The sequence below is a fragment of the Xiphophorus couchianus genome, chromosome 20 (assembly GCF_001444195.1).
Source record: "Xiphophorus couchianus chromosome 20, X_couchianus-1.0, whole genome shotgun sequence".
Lineage (NCBI taxonomy): Eukaryota > Metazoa > Chordata > Actinopteri > Cyprinodontiformes > Poeciliidae > Xiphophorus > Xiphophorus couchianus.
The window spans coordinates 2,687,311-2,706,986 of NC_040247.1; the positions used below are offsets into that span (position 1 = coordinate 2,687,311).

General features: G+C 42.3%; 1 protein-coding gene across 6 annotated transcripts in view; it reads left to right on the plus strand.

Moving 5' to 3' along the window:
- The window catches only part of LOC114135354 (plasma membrane calcium-transporting ATPase 1-like), a 66,361-nt gene that overhangs the window by 36,963 nt on the left and 9,722 nt on the right, over positions 1–19,676 (plus strand). For 4 of the 6 annotated variants that reach the window (XM_028002594.1, XM_028002589.1, XM_028002591.1 and 1 more), the window contains exons 7-18: positions 2,659–2,694; positions 7,116–7,289; positions 9,659–10,116; positions 10,187–10,428; positions 10,864–11,101; positions 12,185–12,364; positions 13,859–13,946; positions 14,024–14,130; positions 15,846–16,037; positions 17,886–18,099; positions 18,172–18,383; positions 18,888–18,995. In XM_028002594.1, the coding sequence (XP_027858395.1) occupies positions 2,659–2,694; positions 7,116–7,289; positions 9,659–10,116; positions 10,187–10,428; positions 10,864–11,101; positions 12,185–12,364; positions 13,859–13,946; positions 14,024–14,130; positions 15,846–16,037; positions 17,886–18,099; positions 18,172–18,383; positions 18,888–18,995 (2,249 nt within the window). The remainder of the gene's footprint in view (positions 1–2,658; positions 2,695–7,115; positions 7,290–9,658; positions 10,117–10,186; positions 10,429–10,863; positions 11,102–12,184; positions 12,365–13,858; positions 13,947–14,023; positions 14,131–15,845; positions 16,038–17,885; positions 18,100–18,171; positions 18,384–18,887; positions 18,996–19,676) is intronic. The other 2 variants (XM_028002592.1, XM_028002593.1) reach the window with 1 other exon arrangement.

The following is a 19,676-nucleotide window of genomic DNA, read 5'->3' on the forward strand; positions in this document are numbered from 1 at the left end:
TCTCCTTCATTTAGCTCAGACACAGAGGAAGAACGTCTCCTAGTTGAGGTTTGTAGACATCAGAGCTGCTGATCGACTTTATTACAACAAACTCGACTTTATTACAGATGATGCCCCTGCTGAGCCGGGGCATCAACAGTCTTTCTCCCTCAGTTTTATGTTTTTCCTTACTTTAAGGTCATCACTGATACTGGGTTTCTCCAGAGATGATCTGGTTATTGAGAGGTGGTTCTTCATCCTCACTTCCTGTTTTATCCAGTTAGGGTCGGCAGTCCTTCAGTCTGTGTCCTGCTGCTTTAGAAAGCATCCCTGGTCTTGAAGAAGAATTCAATCAGGTTCTCCTTAAGACCTGTTCAAAGAGAATTTAAAATCATTTTTCTGCTTTGAAAGACATAAAAAGCCTCTCTGTGGCTGTTCACGCTGAGTTTCTGGGTTTGCTGTCCAGAGGAGACGTTGATATTTGCTTTGTTTCGGACAGCCTCCTCTGCTCCACGTCATGGTCTCATTTATTCCTGCTGCTTTCTGGAGACTGAACCGAGCTGCTGCTCAGTCGGTTTAAAGAGTCCCATATTGGTCTCCAACCGGGCCGGCTCCGATCCGCTCGTGATCCCGCTGAATCCCCTTTCCTCACCTCCTCAGTTTGTCCCTTCTGGTCGTTTCTTTTACCAGCTGAGGTTTGAGTTTGTCAGGCTTTCATTGAGCTGGCTGAATGGACGCTCAGCAGAGAGAAGCCCAGAGATCCGGGAGAACTGCACTCTGGTTCTGGTCTGAGTCTGATCCGGACCAGGCTGTCGATCCTGATGACAACAGACACAAAGCAGACCTCATAGATCTGTTGAAGAGCCCGCCCCCCCAACAACCTGCTGGAGGTCAAAAAACTGCTCACCGATGATGACTAGCATTATCTTCAGCTTCAAGTTGTGAACATAACGCGCTAAATCTTAAATGTATTTGTGATATATAAAAGAAAAGGGGATGTAGTGCTTTGCTTCTAATTGTCAGCACTATGACAACTAGATAACAAGGTCAGGAAAAAGTTTCATCTAGATAAAAAAATAGTAAGAGACAGGGAAGTAGGTCAGTTATGCTAGCTTGACTTTGACATCCTTAACATGCAGATGGACTGCAGAATTCTGTGTGTTTCAGTTCAGTTAAAAAAAAGGCAGCCCAGACACCAACTCTGGCAGATCATCACTACTGCAGGTGTTTGAATTAGCGATTCAACCAACACTGTGTTAGCTTAGTTAATAGCAGTGGTAGCTAATCAACCACCGCTAATGTTCATACAAACACTTATTAATAATCACAAAATAAACATCAAGCCTGGAAACATACAACTGTAATGGACTGAATGTTCTGTTCTTTGTGTGGGAAATGTTTGCATGTATTTTGGTGTTGAATCATGATACACAACTGGAGTTGTTGTCAGTCTGTTGCTATGGCAACGGATCTGTGGGAGAGAACAGAGAGCAAGAAAAAAAGGCGAATACGAGTGGTTTTGAGTTGTTCAAGAATTTTTCTGAGTTATTTTCCCTTTTCTGAGATGCGCTGCACTAAATTAATAATACCTAAGACTCCAGGTTTCATTTTGTAACTTGTTCTACCGCGGCAGCTTCTCTATGTTAAAGAATCTCCATTTTGGCCTGCAGCATTGTGCCCTTATAAACAATTACATGCATTGTCTAGCTGCACCAGTCACACGTTCATTCATGTCTGGTCACATCCTCTCATTTCCTAGAAACACACCCTGAGACTGAACCTCCCTTCACAATAAAAGCACTCAGCTCCTTCATGCAACTAGCGATCTGATCCTCACTCTGACTCTTCTGATCAGCCTTTTATCTGCTGAACATTCACTTCTCACATTAGACCAATGATCTAAACCCTGATTCACAAAAGGCTCTTTGGACTTTTCTCATTAGCTCTTAACTTTGGCTAACAATAATACAGAAACTACAGATTCTTTACAATATAGTAGCCAATGCAGGTCTTGGTGGTTTCTCTGTTATTTCATGGAATATTTGCAGTAAAATTCCACTGCAGAATGATTCTAAGGTTAACAGCAATATTTATTAGAACTAGTTTTGTTATAAGATTGGAAACTGTGGTTGTTTAGCATATTTTTTCTAAAATATAAACTATAAGATATTAATTAGGCCTGAGCAGCAAAAGCGCTGCAAAGGTCTATTGTAATTGAAAAGTTTATTTTCTTTATCTTCATACCTAAAAGCAGTTTTAAAATTTTGCTCGTTATAAAATGACAACAAATTCATTGTGGTAAATATTTATTTAAAAAAAAAATTTGTTTTTCAAAAGTTGATGTAACATTTGCGGCTGTAAATGAGCTTTATTTAGCAAAACTAAGATTAAAAATGGCCGTCAGGTTCCAGAAACCTGTAGAAACAGAACGGGGGATTCTGATATCAAGCAGCTCTGACCTGGAACCAGAACCAGAACCACCTCCAGCGCCAGTTGTTGTACTGCTGGATGTCAGCGTCTCTCTCCTCTGATGTGTCCATTTCTGCCCACAGCACACACACACGCCCACACACACACCTGTGGGTTTGATCAGTTTGAATTTTGTTCTCCCTCAGCTTGATTTGATCTTTCCTTTGAGCCATCTTATCAGCACTCCGCCCTCTCTCTCTGTCCGAACAGGTAAAAAACAAGGACCCCCCGAAAATCGCAACAAAGGTAACCCCTCCATCCATCCACCTGTCTCCCTCCCCTCCCCTCTTCATTCATCCACCTGTCCCCCCACACTCCTCCTCATCCTCACTGCTCCTCCCTCCCAGCAGCAGCAGGACGGGAGTCTCCAACCCATTTGTCTCTCTGCTGTCTAGAGGGGATGATCTCTCGCTTTGCTTTACCTGTCCAAGGGTGCAACTCTCACCTGTGACGGCCACTGTTGCCGTGGTAACCACCACAGCGGTGGGAATGTTCTAAAAGCTTGATTTTTAAGGAGGCAGCAGGGAAACCTGTGCGATAGAGAATCAGTAATGTTTTCTGTAGTGGGCCGACGGTTCGGACCAGATCACCTGGGTTGGTGCGTATCAGAGCGATTTCTGTCATAAACAAAAATAATAATCATTAATTAAATAGCCGCCACCAGCAGGTGTTGCAGCATCTGCTCAGCATGGAGGGAAACCTCCTCCAGCTGCTCTCCCTCATGTGATTAATGTCACAACATAACATAAAGTCATGATGAAACAAGAGGTTTAAGATTCATCTTCATCATCAGAATAATAATAATAATAATAATAATAATAATAATGGTAAAATTGGTTATGACCACTGACCCTTCATTCAGCAGTGGGACTAAAGATTGGACCGGATCAGGATCAGGGACTGAAAGCTGCAGATGCAGGTTTTATAAAAACTTATGTTTTTTACATATTTGTTAAAACTGTCTCCATTTCGCTTTAGTTTGTTACGAGTCAGATAATCTGTGAAAACATCAACCTCCTCCACTTCCTTCCAGAGCTACTATTGACCAAAAACAGCCAATCATAGCGCTGTCAATCAACCTCATGTACTCACTGCTAAATGTGCTAATGGTGGAAAAACAAATCACTGTTGGCGGAAATTTGCTTATCCGCTATCATTGGTAGCTATGCTAACTAGCGTTAGCTGCATTCACAGTTCTACTGTGAATGCAGCTGCAGCGTTTCAAACGGGGATGGGGAATGAAGGATGAGCAGCGCTCCACAAGATTGTGATTGACAGGCTCTGACTGGTTGTTTCTGGTTAGCACCAGGAGAAGGCAGAGGAGCTCGACTTTTTCACAGATTATCTGTCTCATACCAAACTGTCACAACATGGGAATTGTTTCAACAAATATGTAAAAAAATATTTGTTATAAAAGTTACTGCAGCTTTAGTAAGCGACAGGTTTCATCAGGAAACTGCTGGATACAATTAAAAGTAACCTCTTACCAGCCAATCGTTTTGATGTTGTTACTTTTACTGGATTCATGTAAAATGATCCCAGACATGGAAGAACGACTTCTGTGCCCCTTCCTGTTAGGATGATGAGCTTAGAGTTACCAGAACCTTTAATGCTCCGGGTTAGCTGTTTGGTTCCTGGGTTAAATTAAAATGAAATGAAAGGCAGATAAAGAAGAATGTCTAACATATTTATTTCAGGGCAAAATGTTGTGGCCCTGCTCCAGCAGTTTCCACTAAGCTTCATTAGCGTAGCATCCTTTCTGGTTGACCTAATACCGGCCCATCGTTAGCTTGGGTAAAATCAGATCCAGTTGTTTTTTACTTCGCCAGAGGCCACGCCTCCAGCAGCAGTCACCCGATCCAGACCTGCTGGACGAAGCGAAGCGTAAAGCAAGAGGCTGGATTTTACCAGAATAACTAAAAGCTTGCAGCATTGCCTTAAAGTGACCCAACACATCAAAAACAAATGTTAAAACTCGGTGGTGTCCAGTTTCAGTGTTTGATCAGGTTCAATAAACCATTTATCAGTCTGATTCTACATTAAAACATGCTTTCAGTTCTGATTTATAGGAACCAGCAGGTCCTAAACATCTCAGGATTTCAGGTAGAGAAACTAAATGCTGCCTCACCCTGTTTAGTTCTGGTTCTGGAGCGCTGAGTCAGCAAATCACTGCATGGTTCCTACAGACCAGGAACTCAAAGTGTTTCAGCTCCGAACCATTTATGGACCAGCAGAACCAGTAACAGTGGATTCTAGTGGATCTGGTACTGGTTCCACAGAGAGATGAAGCTGCATGTCGTTGGCATGGAAACGTTTAGCTCTCCATGATCTAAGCCACTTTAGGTCAAACGAAACGATAAAAACTGATTCTGAAACGATAACTTGATCAGGTCTGGTTGAGGCTCCGCGCTCCTATTCCTGTCTGACAGCGTGCGGTGATGATGTCATTGGGTCGTCGTCCAGAACGCGCCAACTGTCCTCCACCTTCCATGCGATCCAACACATGTCCGGCTTCCTCTGCGGCGCCGCCCTGCTGCTGGCCTCCTGCCGTCGCAGCATCTGCTGCAGACATGCCGCAGGAACTCACGCATCATCGGCTCTGATCCCACCGTCGCCCTGGCAACGGCCGCCAAGAGGAAAACCTGGTCCAGATCCACACGTCAGGATGGGTTCTGAGGAGTTCTGGGTTCACTGATCCCAGCAGCACGGGAACAGCTCCGGTCTGGTCTGAACCGGTTCTGGTCTGAACCGGTTCTGGTCTGAACTGGTTCTGGTCTGAAGTGGACCTGTCTGTGGGAGTTGCACCCTTCCAGTGTTGCTGGACCTCTGTAGCATTGGTTCTGCTCTCATCCCCACTTCCAGGTGGGCGTGTCCTCACTCATTCACTCTTCCTCTTTCTCTTCTTCTACCTCCTCCTCCTCTTCCTCCTTTTCGCTGTTCTGCATCGCTGTCGTTCCTCCATTTTGTTCGGGGTGATCCTTTGAGTTCATCTGGTTTGTGGAGTCGCTTCCTCCCCCCCCCCCCCCCGTCAGACACGCCTCCTCCTCTGACCGCCGTGCGTTTCCCATGGTGCCTTGCTGCGCCTGTTCCTGGTTCTGTCGTGGGTCCGTCCTGTTAGTCCAGTGTTGTGGCTTGTTGTCAGAGTGGACCATGTGCATAAAGCTCCACAGCTTCCTGGTTTGACACACGACTCATTCCCACATCTGGAATGTTACATGTGCTGTGATGATGATGATGATGATGATGTTCTGTGTGGGATTAATTACCAGAAGCTCCTGCTGCAGGTTGGGATTCTCCTCTGATGTCCAACCAGGCAGGTCTTCATCAACGGTTTCAGCTATTTTTGTTTTCACAGTTTTGATTATTTTGTGATTCCTCATAAAACACAAGAACTGATCAGATATGAACCAATAATCGTCTTTACTCTGATAAAACCTTAAAATGTCACACGTTATTAAACTTCCCTGAAGGTGTCAGCGTCACCCAGGTCAGAGCAGTGCTTCAGCAGGAGGTCAGAGGTCAGCTGCGACCCAGAGTGGTTTAGTAAACGAACCCCCAGCTGACCCGGAAAGTTTTCACACCTCTGAACTTGATGCTTTTTCTGTGACAGACCAACACAAAATTCAGTGTGGACATGTTTTGAGCAGCAGAAATCTGAAAAGTGTGGTGTGCCTGTGTTTTGACTTCATATTGGGGTTTATTGTATTGTTTATAATATATCATAATAAATTTTTACTATAATAAGAAATTAGATATGTTATTGTAAGAATAAATTATTATTAATGATATTGAAAATCCCCCAAACCTGTCAGGATTGTTAACAATATAATTTTTGCAATGCTTGTTCAATTAGAGTATCAATAAATATCAATACATTTGACACAAGACTGGTGTCCTAAAAACACTCATTTCAACAGCAGTGTTTGCGTTTGTTTGTGTCTTAAGATCATAACTCTACGGTTCTCTGAAAAAAGTAGTAAATGGTTCTTATTGTCACTTTTCTTGTTATCAAAATAATACAGCAAAATATTGTGACAAAACTTGAAGTCTACATCGTTCACCTCTGCACATCCAGAGGTTTGGATCTTTGTTTCAGTTTTGAAGTTTATCAGAATGAAGGGGGCTGAATGCACTCCGCACTTTTCAGATTTGTATTATACTTCCACTTCGCTGCTTTTGTTAATCTGTCACATAAAATCCCACTGAACCTCCGATTCAAAGAAACCAAAAGTGAGAAAGTTTGGTGTTGTGAAAGCATTTGCAACACAGAGCTGTTGTGTGGAGACGGTTGCCCACGGCGTCCTGGTTACAGACGGCCGAGTCCAGCTGCAGAGCGGCTCCCGGCTGATGCAGCAGGATGCAAATCTGAAGTTTGTTTATGGAAATGCAGCCTGTTGCAGCGTGGCTGCGGTCAGAGCCGCTGCAGGACGTGTTGACGGGTCTCCGTCGTGTTCCTCCAGCCCGGACTGAACGTTCTCCTCTCTCCTCCCTTCTCCGCTCCCTCCTCTCCTTTCCTCCTTTCGCATTCATTTCAACTCATCAATTTATTTTCTCTGCGTTTCCTGCTTTTCTTCATGGAATTAAACCTATTTTTGTTTTCATCTCATCTTCACCGCATCTGTCATTCACCGTGTTTTCCCCTGAAATCCCTCCCCGCCCCCGACCAGCCAAGACCCAGGACGGCATCGCGCTGGAGATCCAGCCGCTGAAGAGCGAGGAGGCCACCGAGTCGGAGGAGAAGGAGGAGGTGAAGCAGGTCAAGAAGGTCAACGTGACCAAGAAGGAGAAGTCTGTTCTGCAGGGCAAGCTGACCCGGCTGGCGGTCCAGATCGGCAAGGCTGGTGAGGAGTGCACACACACACACACACACACACACACACACACACGCACACCTAGGGGCGCTGGGCATTTATCACAATAAATTTATTATCATAATAAGATTTTGATTTATTGCTGCCACAATAGAATAATGATGCTTAAAAAAATAAAACCTCCTAAAACTGTTTTGTCATTTTACACTGCAAAAACACCAAATTTTACCAAGTATTTCTAGTCTCGTTTCTAGTGCAAATATATTAATACTCTTGAAATAAGTCAAAACTAATTTACAAACATCTTTTCAGCAAGATAGAGGAGCTTGTTTTGAATAGATAATTCCTTAATGTTGGAAAAAAGTAATAGTTCCATTGGCATATAAATTTACTTATAACAAGATAATTTCCCTGTTAGAAGTGAAATAATCTGCCAATGGAACTAGTTCTTTTTAATCAATAGTAAGGAATTATTTACTTAAATCCAGCTTTTATGTCTTTCTGATAAGCTCCCTTTAAATTAGTTTTGTCTTAATTCAGGTTTACTAAAACATTTACCCAAGAACTACTTGGTAATATTGCGCGTTTTTGCAGTGTACTATTTTTCTCCACTGTTTCTTCAATATCGGTGTTTCAGTAAATTAAAAAATATGACTAAATGCACTTTAGCAATAGAAATCACACTTCTTTATGTGAGTAGTGTCCTAAAGAAATCATTACAAATGGTAATGTTTCTCAAGAGCATTATTTGTATTTGTGGGGTTATTATAGCAGTCATGAATGTGGGGATGTTCCTTTAACGGCTCAGCAGAGAAGCTGATTGGTTGCTGAGCTCGGGGGTCAAAATGCACTTAGTTTTATTAGATGGATTCTGTATTGGGAACAGAATTCATCCTGAAATTGAAGGTGTTTTCTGTCTCATTTCAATTGACCCTAATGCACCGTTACATGACTGAAACATTTGGGTCGCAGGACGGTGGACGAGATGCTTCAGAATCAGAAACAGACGATGAAATGTTTCAGTTTTATCTTCAGCTCTGAACATATAGGGCAAATCTAGACTAAAATCATTCCTGTTCCTGTTGTCGCCCCAACAGGAACCTGCCAGGATGAGCTGCAGAAGATCAAACTATCTGAACTCATGTAGTGTTGATCAGAATCATTAAGCTATATGAATCAGTTCGTTGAGTTCAGAAATTCATACAAAATCAACAGATCCTGGCATTTTTTCACTCTAATGTGTAATTGTGAGTTTTTTTGAAAAAAGATCAAGTGACATTTAAGTGATTCATGCTCCCACCTGCAGGTGGCAGTAGTTCTTACTTCTACCTCAACCTGATCTAATAAGTTATACTATAACTTATCAGGTCACTATAACACCACATCGATCACTATCGCACATCGATCAGCTATGACACTATAACTGTTATAGTGATCGATGTGGTGAGTAACAAAGTTGAAGTATTTCACTTGCTGAGCCTGATGCTAGGGGGCGCTAGAGCGCTCCACCAATGGTCCACCTGTGGCCCATTGTTTCTGTTAAAAAATATTCAAAGTTGACAGGAAATTTAAAAATATGTCTCGATAATTGTTATTGGAAGACAGTCTTGGCAATATTTAGACACCAACTTAAAAAGGCAGACACACTGAAATACATTTAAAATAAATATTGATTTTTGGTACTTCAGTGAAATCCTAATCAGCCAGTGGATCTGTGGTCACATTTAAAAGTAAATAAATTTGAAGAAATGTCTGAAATGAACATTATGAGTCAGCATATATGTATATTAAATATTCTTTGGGTACAAAATTAAATTATTTATTAGATGAATTTTTCTGGCGTTTTTCTCATTTTATTTAATAATGTCTTGGTTCAGGTTTTTGATGTGCTGTTTGAATGTGCCAACTATAAGCCACCTAGTTTAACCAGTCTTTGCTATCACTGTTGCTCTTAAGTACCTTATTTAAAATAAATAAACAAATGATGCTTAGCCTGGCAGGGGAAAATAAAGCCTGCAGCCCGCCAGGCTTATAAAACATTGGAGGAAACTCTGATTTTTGTTCTTTAAAATGCTTGTGTTCAATTTGTCTGCTTGTTGTTTTTCTTCTTTTCTTTTATATATAGGTTTTTGATGAGAGCTTTCATAAAGATTACATTTTGCAAATATTTCTCAAGTAGCACAGCAAAATCAGTGACTTTAAAAATGTAAAGAATTGTGAAATCCTGGAGGGGCTGATTAATGTAAATAAATAAATGTGATATATCAGAAAACTTGAGAATCCACTTGATTACGTCTCAATTAATTCCTCTTAAAAACCTGATAACGATGGAAATGTTCAGAAGAACCTGGGCTGGTACCGGCGCTGATAACATGTTCTGGTTCTGTTTCCTCCCCCAGGTCTGTTCATGTCCGCCCTCACCGTCATCATCCTCATCCTCTACTTTGTCATCCACACGTTCGCCATCCAGGGCCTCCCCTGGATGGCCGAGTGCACGCCCATCTACATCCAGTACTTCGTCAAGTTCTTCATCATCGGCGTGACGGTTCTGGTGGTGGCGGTTCCCGAGGGGCTGCCGCTTGCCGTCACCATCTCTCTGGCCTATTCCGTCAAGAAGATGATGAAGGACAACAACCTGGTGCGCCACCTGGACGCCTGTGAGACAATGGGCAACGCCACGGCCATCTGCTCGGACAAGACGGGCACGCTGACCATGAACCGCATGACCGTGGTGCAGGCGTACATCGGAGACACGCACTACAGGACGGTCCCGGAACCTGACGCCATCAACCCGGGAACGCTGGACACCCTGGTCAACAGCATCTCCGTCAACTCCGCCTACACCACCAAAATCCTGGTGAGGCGAAATCTCTAGAATGGCAACCAGACGCGGAGCAGAGCAGGTGTTTGACGTTTTATTGTTTCAGCCTCCAGAGAAGGAAGGCGGCCTCCCGCGCCACGTCGGCAACAAGACGGAGTGCGCCCTGCTGGGTCTGGTACTGGACCTGAAGAGGGACTACCAGCCAATCAGAGACGAGATCCCAGAGGAAAAGATGTACAAGGTTTACACATTCAACTCCTCCCGCAAGTCCATGAGCACGGTGCTGCAGAACGCTGATGGAGGCTTCCGGATGTACAGCAAAGGAGCGTCGGAAATCGTCCTGAGGAAGTAAGCATGTAACAAATTCCCATTTAACTGGAAGATTTCAGAAGCAAAAACTCAGAAACTAAATGCTCGGTGGCTGGTAGGCGTAGAAACGAAATGGTCAGCAGCTCGGCACCAGCAGAGCGTTTCGTTTCTACGAAACCTTTGGCAGCAGTTGGGCAGACAAAGGAAACTCTCTCCAGTGGCTCGGAGGAGAACTAAATGCTTGTTAGTGTTTTATTTCAACACAGTACTTAGCCGCCTGCGAGCCTTTCAATTCTTTGGCGAACAAATAAAACGCACGGCGGCCACTCAGCAGAAAGCAAAATCCTCGGCGGCTGTTGGCAAGAGAAACAAAACCCTCAGCAGTGGTTGGGCCGAGAACTGAATCGCTCAGCGCTCCAGCTGGACCTAGAAACCCGCATGCTGGCTGAACGTTCTCCCTCTGCTCTTCGCCAGGTGCTCCCGGATCCTAGACACTAAGGGTCAGCCCCGTGTATTCAAGACCAAAGACCGAGACGAGATGGTGAAGAAGGTGATCGAGCCGATGGCGTGCGATGGACTGCGGACCATCTGCGTGGCATACCGGGACTTCCCTGCTGAGGCCGGGGAACCTAACTGGGACAACGAGAACGACATCCTGAACGAGCTGACCTGCATCGCCGTGGTGGGCATCGAGGACCCCGTCAGACCCGAGGTACTCCCCTGGTTCAGTTCTCTTGTAAAAGCAGCAGAAGCTCCTTCTGAAGTAATGAGATTTTTCTGTCTGGCAAAAGTTAGTCGCGCCCGGACATCTATGATCCGTTCTGGAGGCAGTTGAGGCTACTGCTATGTAGTTGCTGATATACACTTTAATACACAGCCAGATGGCTAGCTAGTTTGCTACAGTTTACATCTGCAAATTTCTCACATGCACACCTGCTGGAGGGCAAAATTATTATTCTTTCACGTCATCCATAGCCTTGCTGCCACAGTAGAACAGTCTTGTTAACTAAATGAAGTCTGGAAATGAAGGTGTTATTAATTTAGTCCAGTTCGTCACAACAAAGGGAAAAGTAACGCAAAAATAACTGTGAAGAACAACTCAAAACCTCCTGTGTTTTTTTCCTGATCTCTGCTTTGCTCTGTTACACACAGACCTGTTGCCATAGCAACTGACCACTAACAACACCACAAATGTATCAGGATTCAACACCAGAAACCATGCAAAGATTTCCAACACAAAGAACAAAACATTCAGTTGGTTACAGTTTTATGTTTTCAGGCTGTTTATTTTACAATTATTAACAAATGATCGTCTGAACATAGCGGTGGCTGAGTAGCTAATTTAAACACCTGCTCTGCTGATGATCTGTTAGAGAGTTGTGTGTGGGTCACCTTGTTTATTTGTTTTAATTGAACCTAAACACACAGAATTCTGCAGCACATCTACATTCCAAAGTTGTCAAAGTCAGGCTAGCATAGCTGACATTCTTCTCTCTCTCCCTTTTTTAATTAAATCCTTTTCCTGACCTTTTTATTTAGTTGTTGTAGTGTTGACAATTCGTAGCAAAGCACTGTGTCCCTTTTACTTTTATATATCACACGTACATTTTAGATTAACATGTTATGTTGACATCTTAACAGCTAAAACCAATGCCAGTCATTGTCAGCAAGCAGTTTTCTGTCCTCCAGCATGGAGGTGCGACGTGATGTCACCCTGCAACATGTCTATATTTGTATATATTTATATATATTTCAGCATCACTTCCTCTAACAGCATGTTGCTCCAACCCTCTAGGTACCCGCTGCTATCTCTAAGTGCCAGCGGGCGGGAATCACCGTGCGCATGGTAACCGGGGACAACATCAACACGGCCCGCGCCATCGCCACCAAGTGCGGCATCCTGCTGCCAGGAGAGGAGTTCCTCTGTCTGGAGGGCAAAGAGTTCAACACGCAGATCAGGAACGACAAGGGAGAGGTAGAAACACTCAGAGATCACTGAAGAGTGTTAAAACAAAACTTTATGCGTTTATAAAAACTCATTTTATTACTTGGGGTGGGTTTATCGTCCTGAACTTTTCTGTAAAGTTCTCATCCTTGATGATTGCTGCTCAAACTAAAATGTGAACGTTTTATGTGGACTCAGATATTTTTATTAATAATAAAATATTTCTGTTTTATCTGGACCAGGTGGTTGAAGATTTTCACATAGAAGTTGGAAAATAAACCAGACTTGAGGACATAAACAATAATTATTTCTACTGCTGTTAAAAATTTATCAAACATAATTTATTACAGACAAAATAAGTTAAATAAAAGTGCAACATGAAAGAATTGTATTGTTTTTTCTTATTTTGGAAGCATAGCAATTTTTCTCCAGTTATGAAAGCTGCTGATTGAAGCTGAAGGAGCGTTTGAAGTGTGATTAGCCTGACCTGTCTGCAAAAACACAAAATCTCACTAAGTAATTTTTGTCTTGTTTCTAGTGCAAATATCTTCATATTCTTAAAATAAGAAAAAATAATTTACAAGTAACTTTTCAGCAAGAAATAGGAGCTTGTTGTAGGTCAGTAATTTTTTAATGTGAATAAAAAAAGTTTTATTTCCACTGATGTGAAACATTTTATAACATGGAAAAATGTCTTGTCATAAGTGAAATAATCTGCCAATGGAACTAGAACTTTTTTTAGTCAATATTAAATTATTAACTTAAGACCTGTATCTTGGTGAAAAGTAAGTTTCATCGTATTTTAAGTGGACTAAGATATTTGCACTAGAAACTACAAGAAAAATACTTTGTAAGTTTTTGTGTTTTTGCAGTGCTGCAGCTGGACCTTCATAAACTACGGAGCCCTCCAGGAGACATGGGGAATTTTTTTTTTTCTTTTGCGTTCTCTCGCAATAATGTACTGATTAGTTCATGCAGCATAATTGAATACTGTAAGTATCCTTACGGTATCCTTATATATTTTCCTTCAGGATAGAAATGCACCACAAATCTATATAAACAGAAAGTTTCCATAATTAGGAAAGAAGGAAAAAAGACATCCAAACTATTTGGACTATTTGTGAGTTATTATTGTGGGATAATGAGTCATCTGACAGTTTTGATTGTGTCTCTTTTGTTGGTCTGAATGGTTAAAGGGCCGTTTTCATCTCAACCACATGCAATCAGACATAAACACGCAGCGAATAAATCTATTTTCAATCAGTTTTTAGCACCAAAGAGTTAATAATAAATTCACTGAGGCTCTTTATATGTATATATATTTGAAAGTTTAAATTGACATTTGTGACTATATACAAAATAGACCAGCAAATATTGCAGTAAACTTATTGCGAGGGAACGCAAAAGTATCGTAACGCAAAGAAACATTTTTCCCCATGTCCCCTAGGAGGCTCCGTAATAAACTACAACATACCATTAAATTACCATTATTATTGTTATTTATATACGTAATCTGGTTTTAAGGTAGAACAGGAGCGTCTGGACAAAGTCTGGCCCAAACTTCGGGTTTTGGCGCGTTCATCGCCGACGGATAAACACACCCTGGTTAAAGGTGAGCTGCTCCTCCTCTTTCTCCTCATCCTCTTCCTCCTCAGGTGCTCCTCCTCACCTTCTGCTCCTCTGTGTCAGGAATCATCGACAGCACGGTGGGAGAAACCCGACAGGTGGTGGCCGTGACGGGAGACGGCACCAACGATGGCCCTGCTCTCAAGAAAGCCGATGTGGGCTTTGCCATGGTAACCATTTCCCTCACTTCGTCTCAATCCCAGCTGGAGTTTCTCTGCTCCGGCAGCTAAAGAGGAAAATGAACGGCGTCTTGGATTCATGGAGGCTGCTGGGAATTATGAATCGATAAATGTTGGGGTTGGATTCTCTCCTGCCTGTAGGGTTCCTCCTCCTCCTTCAGATCAGATCAGAGATTCCTGGGATTCATGAGGAGTTTCCACATTCACACCAGTTTAGCTCGTAAAGCTTCACGAAGCTGTTGGTCCATCCAAGCTGGATCTGTGATGTTCTGACCCAAAGTTAGAACAACCTTTCATGCAAATTCACTCATCATTCACAAATTTTGACCAGAATTGCAATTTTTCTACAAATCTGAGCAATCAGATATATTTCAGGATGTCCTTCTTTTCTGATCAATCACTGCAACTCGGCTGAATTTTGACCAATCCCTGCAGCCCCCTTCTGATTTAACTTCCTGTTTCACGTCTCCTGAAAGGCGAACCTACAAGGTGAAAGCAGGTGTGATGCTAAACCATTTTAAAAAGTGCTGCAGGATTTACTTCTTCTGTTTAAACAAACACAGAGTACAGCAGTACTCTGTGTTTGAGTCCCAGATGTTCTAGGTGTTTAATCAGTTGTTAAGATGTGGAAAGGTGATTTTCTGTGCCGTCTTTAAACGCATCACAAGTGTATACAAGCTAACGCGGTTACACCGGTGGATCTGATAACCGAGGAGAGATTGCGTCATGTTCAGCTATTAACCAGAGCAAAAAGGCTACAAAAATTTTCAGTTTTCTTCCAAACAAGCCCTGAAAGTTGATTAATGCTGTTACATTCAGATAATGTTAGCTAAATGATGATCCATTGCAGTATATAATATAAATCTAGTTAACAAGAATATTATAATGTTGACCTTACCTATTTTACATCCCTTATAACCTAATTAATACCAGGAATACTCCTGATCAGCTTTCATTTCTCTACAGAAGTTGTTCTCAGTGTTTCTTTTCACATATTTAAAATACGTTTTTATTGTCACACTAGAAGAGCAAAGAGTCAGGGAGGAGACATTAGACCAGAGGCCAGCAGCAGGACGGTGAGGCTGATGATGATGATGATGCAGGGTTTTCTCAGGTAAGGAGGGATTATAACCTGATAAGAAAAGACAAGGAAAGGGAAAGTTATGCGCAAGAATTTACTCTTTTTTTGTAAAATCATGTTATGACAAATATGAAGGCTAAAAGATTCGCAACTTTTTGAAAAAGGTGCTACAAAATCAGTAATCATAAAAAATCCTGAAGGAACTCATAGCATCACTGACCAGCAGATGGCAGCGAAGGACTGCCATTATGAATCCAGCTACGTGTTTAACATTCATCAACAGGCATCAGTGGTAAATTTTCAACAGTAGTCTCCAAGGTTCGCCCAGCCAGTCTACATATGCTTTGTGAACTTAGAGAAAGCGTTGAGCCATGGGAACCCTGTGGGGGTCACCATGGGGTACCACGGACTGTCGATCTACTTTCCTACCCTCATCTGTGGTCGTGTGACTTTGAGTTGAGACCAAATGAATGAAATCACGGGTCCAAGCAATCAGAGGAAGACCTATGCTGGCCCGTCCTCTGACCAGGATGTCTTCGTTGAAGCTCCTTCCTAATTTCATCCCTTTGTGGGCTCTGTTAGCATCTTGCAGAGATGTGCAGCTCATCCTGCGTTTCACCTGCAGGGCATCGCCGGTACCGACGTGGCCAAGGAGGCGTCTGACATCATCCTGACCGACGATAACTTTACCAGCATCGTGAAGGCCGTTATGTGGGGCAGGAATGTCTACGACAGCATCTCCAAATTCCTGCAGTTCCAGCTGACCGTCAATGTGGTGGCCGTGATTGTGGCCTTCACCGGTGCCTGCATCACCCAGGTAACCGTCCGTCTCCACCCCTCCAGGCCGAATCTGAATTTGTACATGTAATGTTCTTTTTTGTGTTTATGAAGCTATTTATTAGCTTTTCGAACTGAAGTGAAATAGATTTTTTTTTCCCGCACAAGTAGTTTACGTCAGCTGTCGGCAAATTACGGCATTTACCGAAACCCACAAAATGGCAAGACCTAAAGTTGGAAGAAAACAACTTTCTGTTGAATGTTCATTATCCAATCGATGTTTACATAATCACAATCTTTAGGTGAATTCTGCTCCTGAAAATTAAATTAAAAATGTAATTAAGCATGAAAAAACTAAAACTACTACTATAACTAATAAAAACTAAACTACAACTAAGCAATATTTAACTAATAAAAACTGTCAAACTCTCAACACTGAACTAGACAAACAAAAACTCAACAAAATAAAACTAAACAATAATGAAAAACCCTTAACTACTCTAGTTTGAACTGATTTAATAAAAATATGTTTGTATGTCGTTTCTGTCTGGCAGCAGTAATTCCAGCCAGCTAATCACATGCTAATCAACACATTAGTGAATTTGTCGCTTATTGATTGAATCGTGTGATTTCCTTGGAAGAGGGCTCTGACTGAAGCGTTGAAGAAGATGATAGTTTCTGGTCGTCTTCATCGTGTCAGGAAGTGATGCGACCAGGAAGCTGAACTCCTGAACCGTGGCAGAGCAGAACATCTGGAGGCTGTGTGTTAATTAAGAAGCTCACAGCTGGCACAGTGATAACTAACCGCTCTGCAGCACCGGCAGCATCAGCCAGGCTGGGATTCAGCCTGAAACCATGGCAACCCGTCACATCCGCGGTCCTGAAATAAAACAGAAACTCAGCAGGTCTGCGGGCTCAGGATTCTCCCCCATCAGCAGCGGCGGCGGCGGCGCTTGGTGCGTGTTGAGCCACCGGCATGTTGACACACATCATTAAAGTCGGTCTGTGTTGAACAATCTGGAGGTAGGGGTGTTAACGAAGTAAAATAATGTGACCCGATAGTGACAGCCTCGCCGTGAACACACACGCTCTCTGCACCGACATGGCACATGCAGTGAGTCACATTCATAAAATGATTTTATTTCTTCTTCTACTGTTATTTAAAAGATAAACATCAGGTTGTTTTAACCTGAATTTCTCGTCTTGGCCTGGCACAATAACTACATTTAGTCTATGACAAACTTTCCCAGAAGTTATTGCAATTTATGTTAATTTTGTTCTTTTGAGACCATTTTCAAGTTATCTAATAGTATTGGCAAAATTATAAACTTTAAATTCTAAAGAACATTTTACACTGGAGCTGGAAGACATTTTAAATATCCAAAATAAATAAACAAAACAACAAATAAAATGAATTATGAAGTGTCTGAAAACAAAATTATCCTTCAAAAAAAGACTAGTTGAGACCAAAACACCAGGCTGAAGAGTTTAGGTAGAAAGGCAGAAAAGAAAAACAATAAATTATCCAAATGGAAGTTTGTTATAAGGTATAATGCTTTAAATTGGTTTATTGCTTATTACGACTGGACTAATCAAATCGTGACCTTTTACCTTTTGCCACATCACAACTCACATTTCCATTAATCAGATAGTGAAGCTACAGAAGATTTAGATGCTAATCGCTAATAAGCGAATTTATTTGTGTTGGAGAAAAGATGTGAAACGGCACCATATGGAAAAATTTATTTGAGCCTAAAACTAGCAAGACGGCGAGACTTTGTTGTCGGTTACCATGGTGACAGACGTGGTTTTAACTGAAAACCCAGAGGACGGCTTTAAAAGTCGTGTTATTGTTGACCTCAGAGCTAACGGACGCTCCGCTCTGCAGGACTCCCCTCTGAAGGCCGTGCAGATGCTGTGGGTCAACCTCATCATGGACACTCTGGCGTCCCTCGCCCTGGCCACCGAACCGCCCACCGAGTCGCTACTGCTACGCAAACCCTACGGCCGCGACAAGCCCCTCATCTCCCGGACCATGATGAAGAACATTCTGGGCCACGCCGTGTTCCAGCTCATCATCATCTTCACTCTGCTGTTTGCAGGTGAGCTTAGCTCAATGCTAGCTAATGCTAACAGCGTGCAGGTTGTAGCTACAGCTTCTGGTCATTTCTCAGGGGAAAAGTTCTTCAACATCGACAGCGGCCGCAACGCTCCGCTGCACTCCCCGCCGTCTGAACACTACACCATCGTCTTCAATGTGTTCGTGATGATGCAGCTCTTCAATGAGATCAATGCCAGGAAGATCCACGGCGAGAGGAACGTGTTCGAGGGCGTGTACAAGAACCCCATCTTCTGCAGCGTGGTCCTGGGCACCTTCGCCCTGCAGGTACCATCATCATCATCATCATCATCATCATATTACGTCCAAAATGAGGGTCTAAACATTCTTTTTATTTAAATAAAAAAAACTTTCTTTTGTTCAACTGCTTTTAAGTTTCTATGAAGAAAAAGAGAAAATTAGATGCTCTCAATTCATTCAAACTAAACCCCAAAATATTAACAGAAAGGTGGACCTACTGAGACGGTCAAAAAGGTATAGAAAATAATCCAAAATATATTAAAGTGACTGAGAAAATCGTTCAACTAAAGTCTTTAAATAAAAACTGTTTATAGACTTATAAATAACTAGAATATCTCCAAAGCACATTCTGATGCTTTGGAAGGTGCTGAATGCTGTCTGGTAGCTGTTGTATTCTAGATCTGTTTCCAGGTGGGAAATGGAAAAGGAAGGATCTGACCCACATTCAGGTGGTGATCAGGACAAACAGCTGGTGTTGGATTCCTCTGGTGAAAGCATGACAAACGGTCCATTTCTTCCTCTCCTGCTCAGATCATCATCGTTCAGTTCGGAGGGAAGCCGTTCTCCTGCGCGCCGCTCACCATCGACCAGTGGCTGTGGTGCGTCTTCGTGGGAATGGGCGAGTTGCTGTGGGGACAGGTGAGTTCCACCCACACACCTGGCTGCAGGGGAGCTTTGTGCCGCTGCCATGTTGCCGTAGCAACCATCGGCATGGCAATGAGCTCCTGTTTACGAGTTGCGAGGGAGAACGAGCCGCAGCATCAGTCCCTCTGTGTGGTTTGATGGCGCTCTGGCTCAAACTGAGGTAAAGATGAAAGCTGGTTGGACTGAACCAAACAGCTTTGCAGTAAATCAATTAATCACACTATAAGTTAAAACAAACTCAATGATTTACATTTGCATTATTTATTGTTTCTCTCTTTTCACCATAAACTGAATGATTAAAGTCTTCAGTTTAGTGTTTTGGTCTCAACTAGACAATTTTGTTTTTATATTTCATTTTATTTGTTGTTTCTGTTGTTTTGTTTGTTTTAGATAAAGTTGTGCGATATAGACTTAAAGTTTTATTTTCAGGTACCATTGTGATAAATATTAAAGTGACAATAAGAACCATTTATTACTAATTTTTTAAGCAACTTTAGTCAGAGTTCAACAATTACTAATCTTGAAAAATATTTTTAGGACACCAGTCAGATAAGGAAGTGTGATTTGTATCACTAAACTGCACACAGTAACTGTATTAATCACATTTTCAAATTTAGGGATATTTATACTCTAATTAACAAAAGAAAAAGAGAAAATAGTAAAAGTAACAATCCT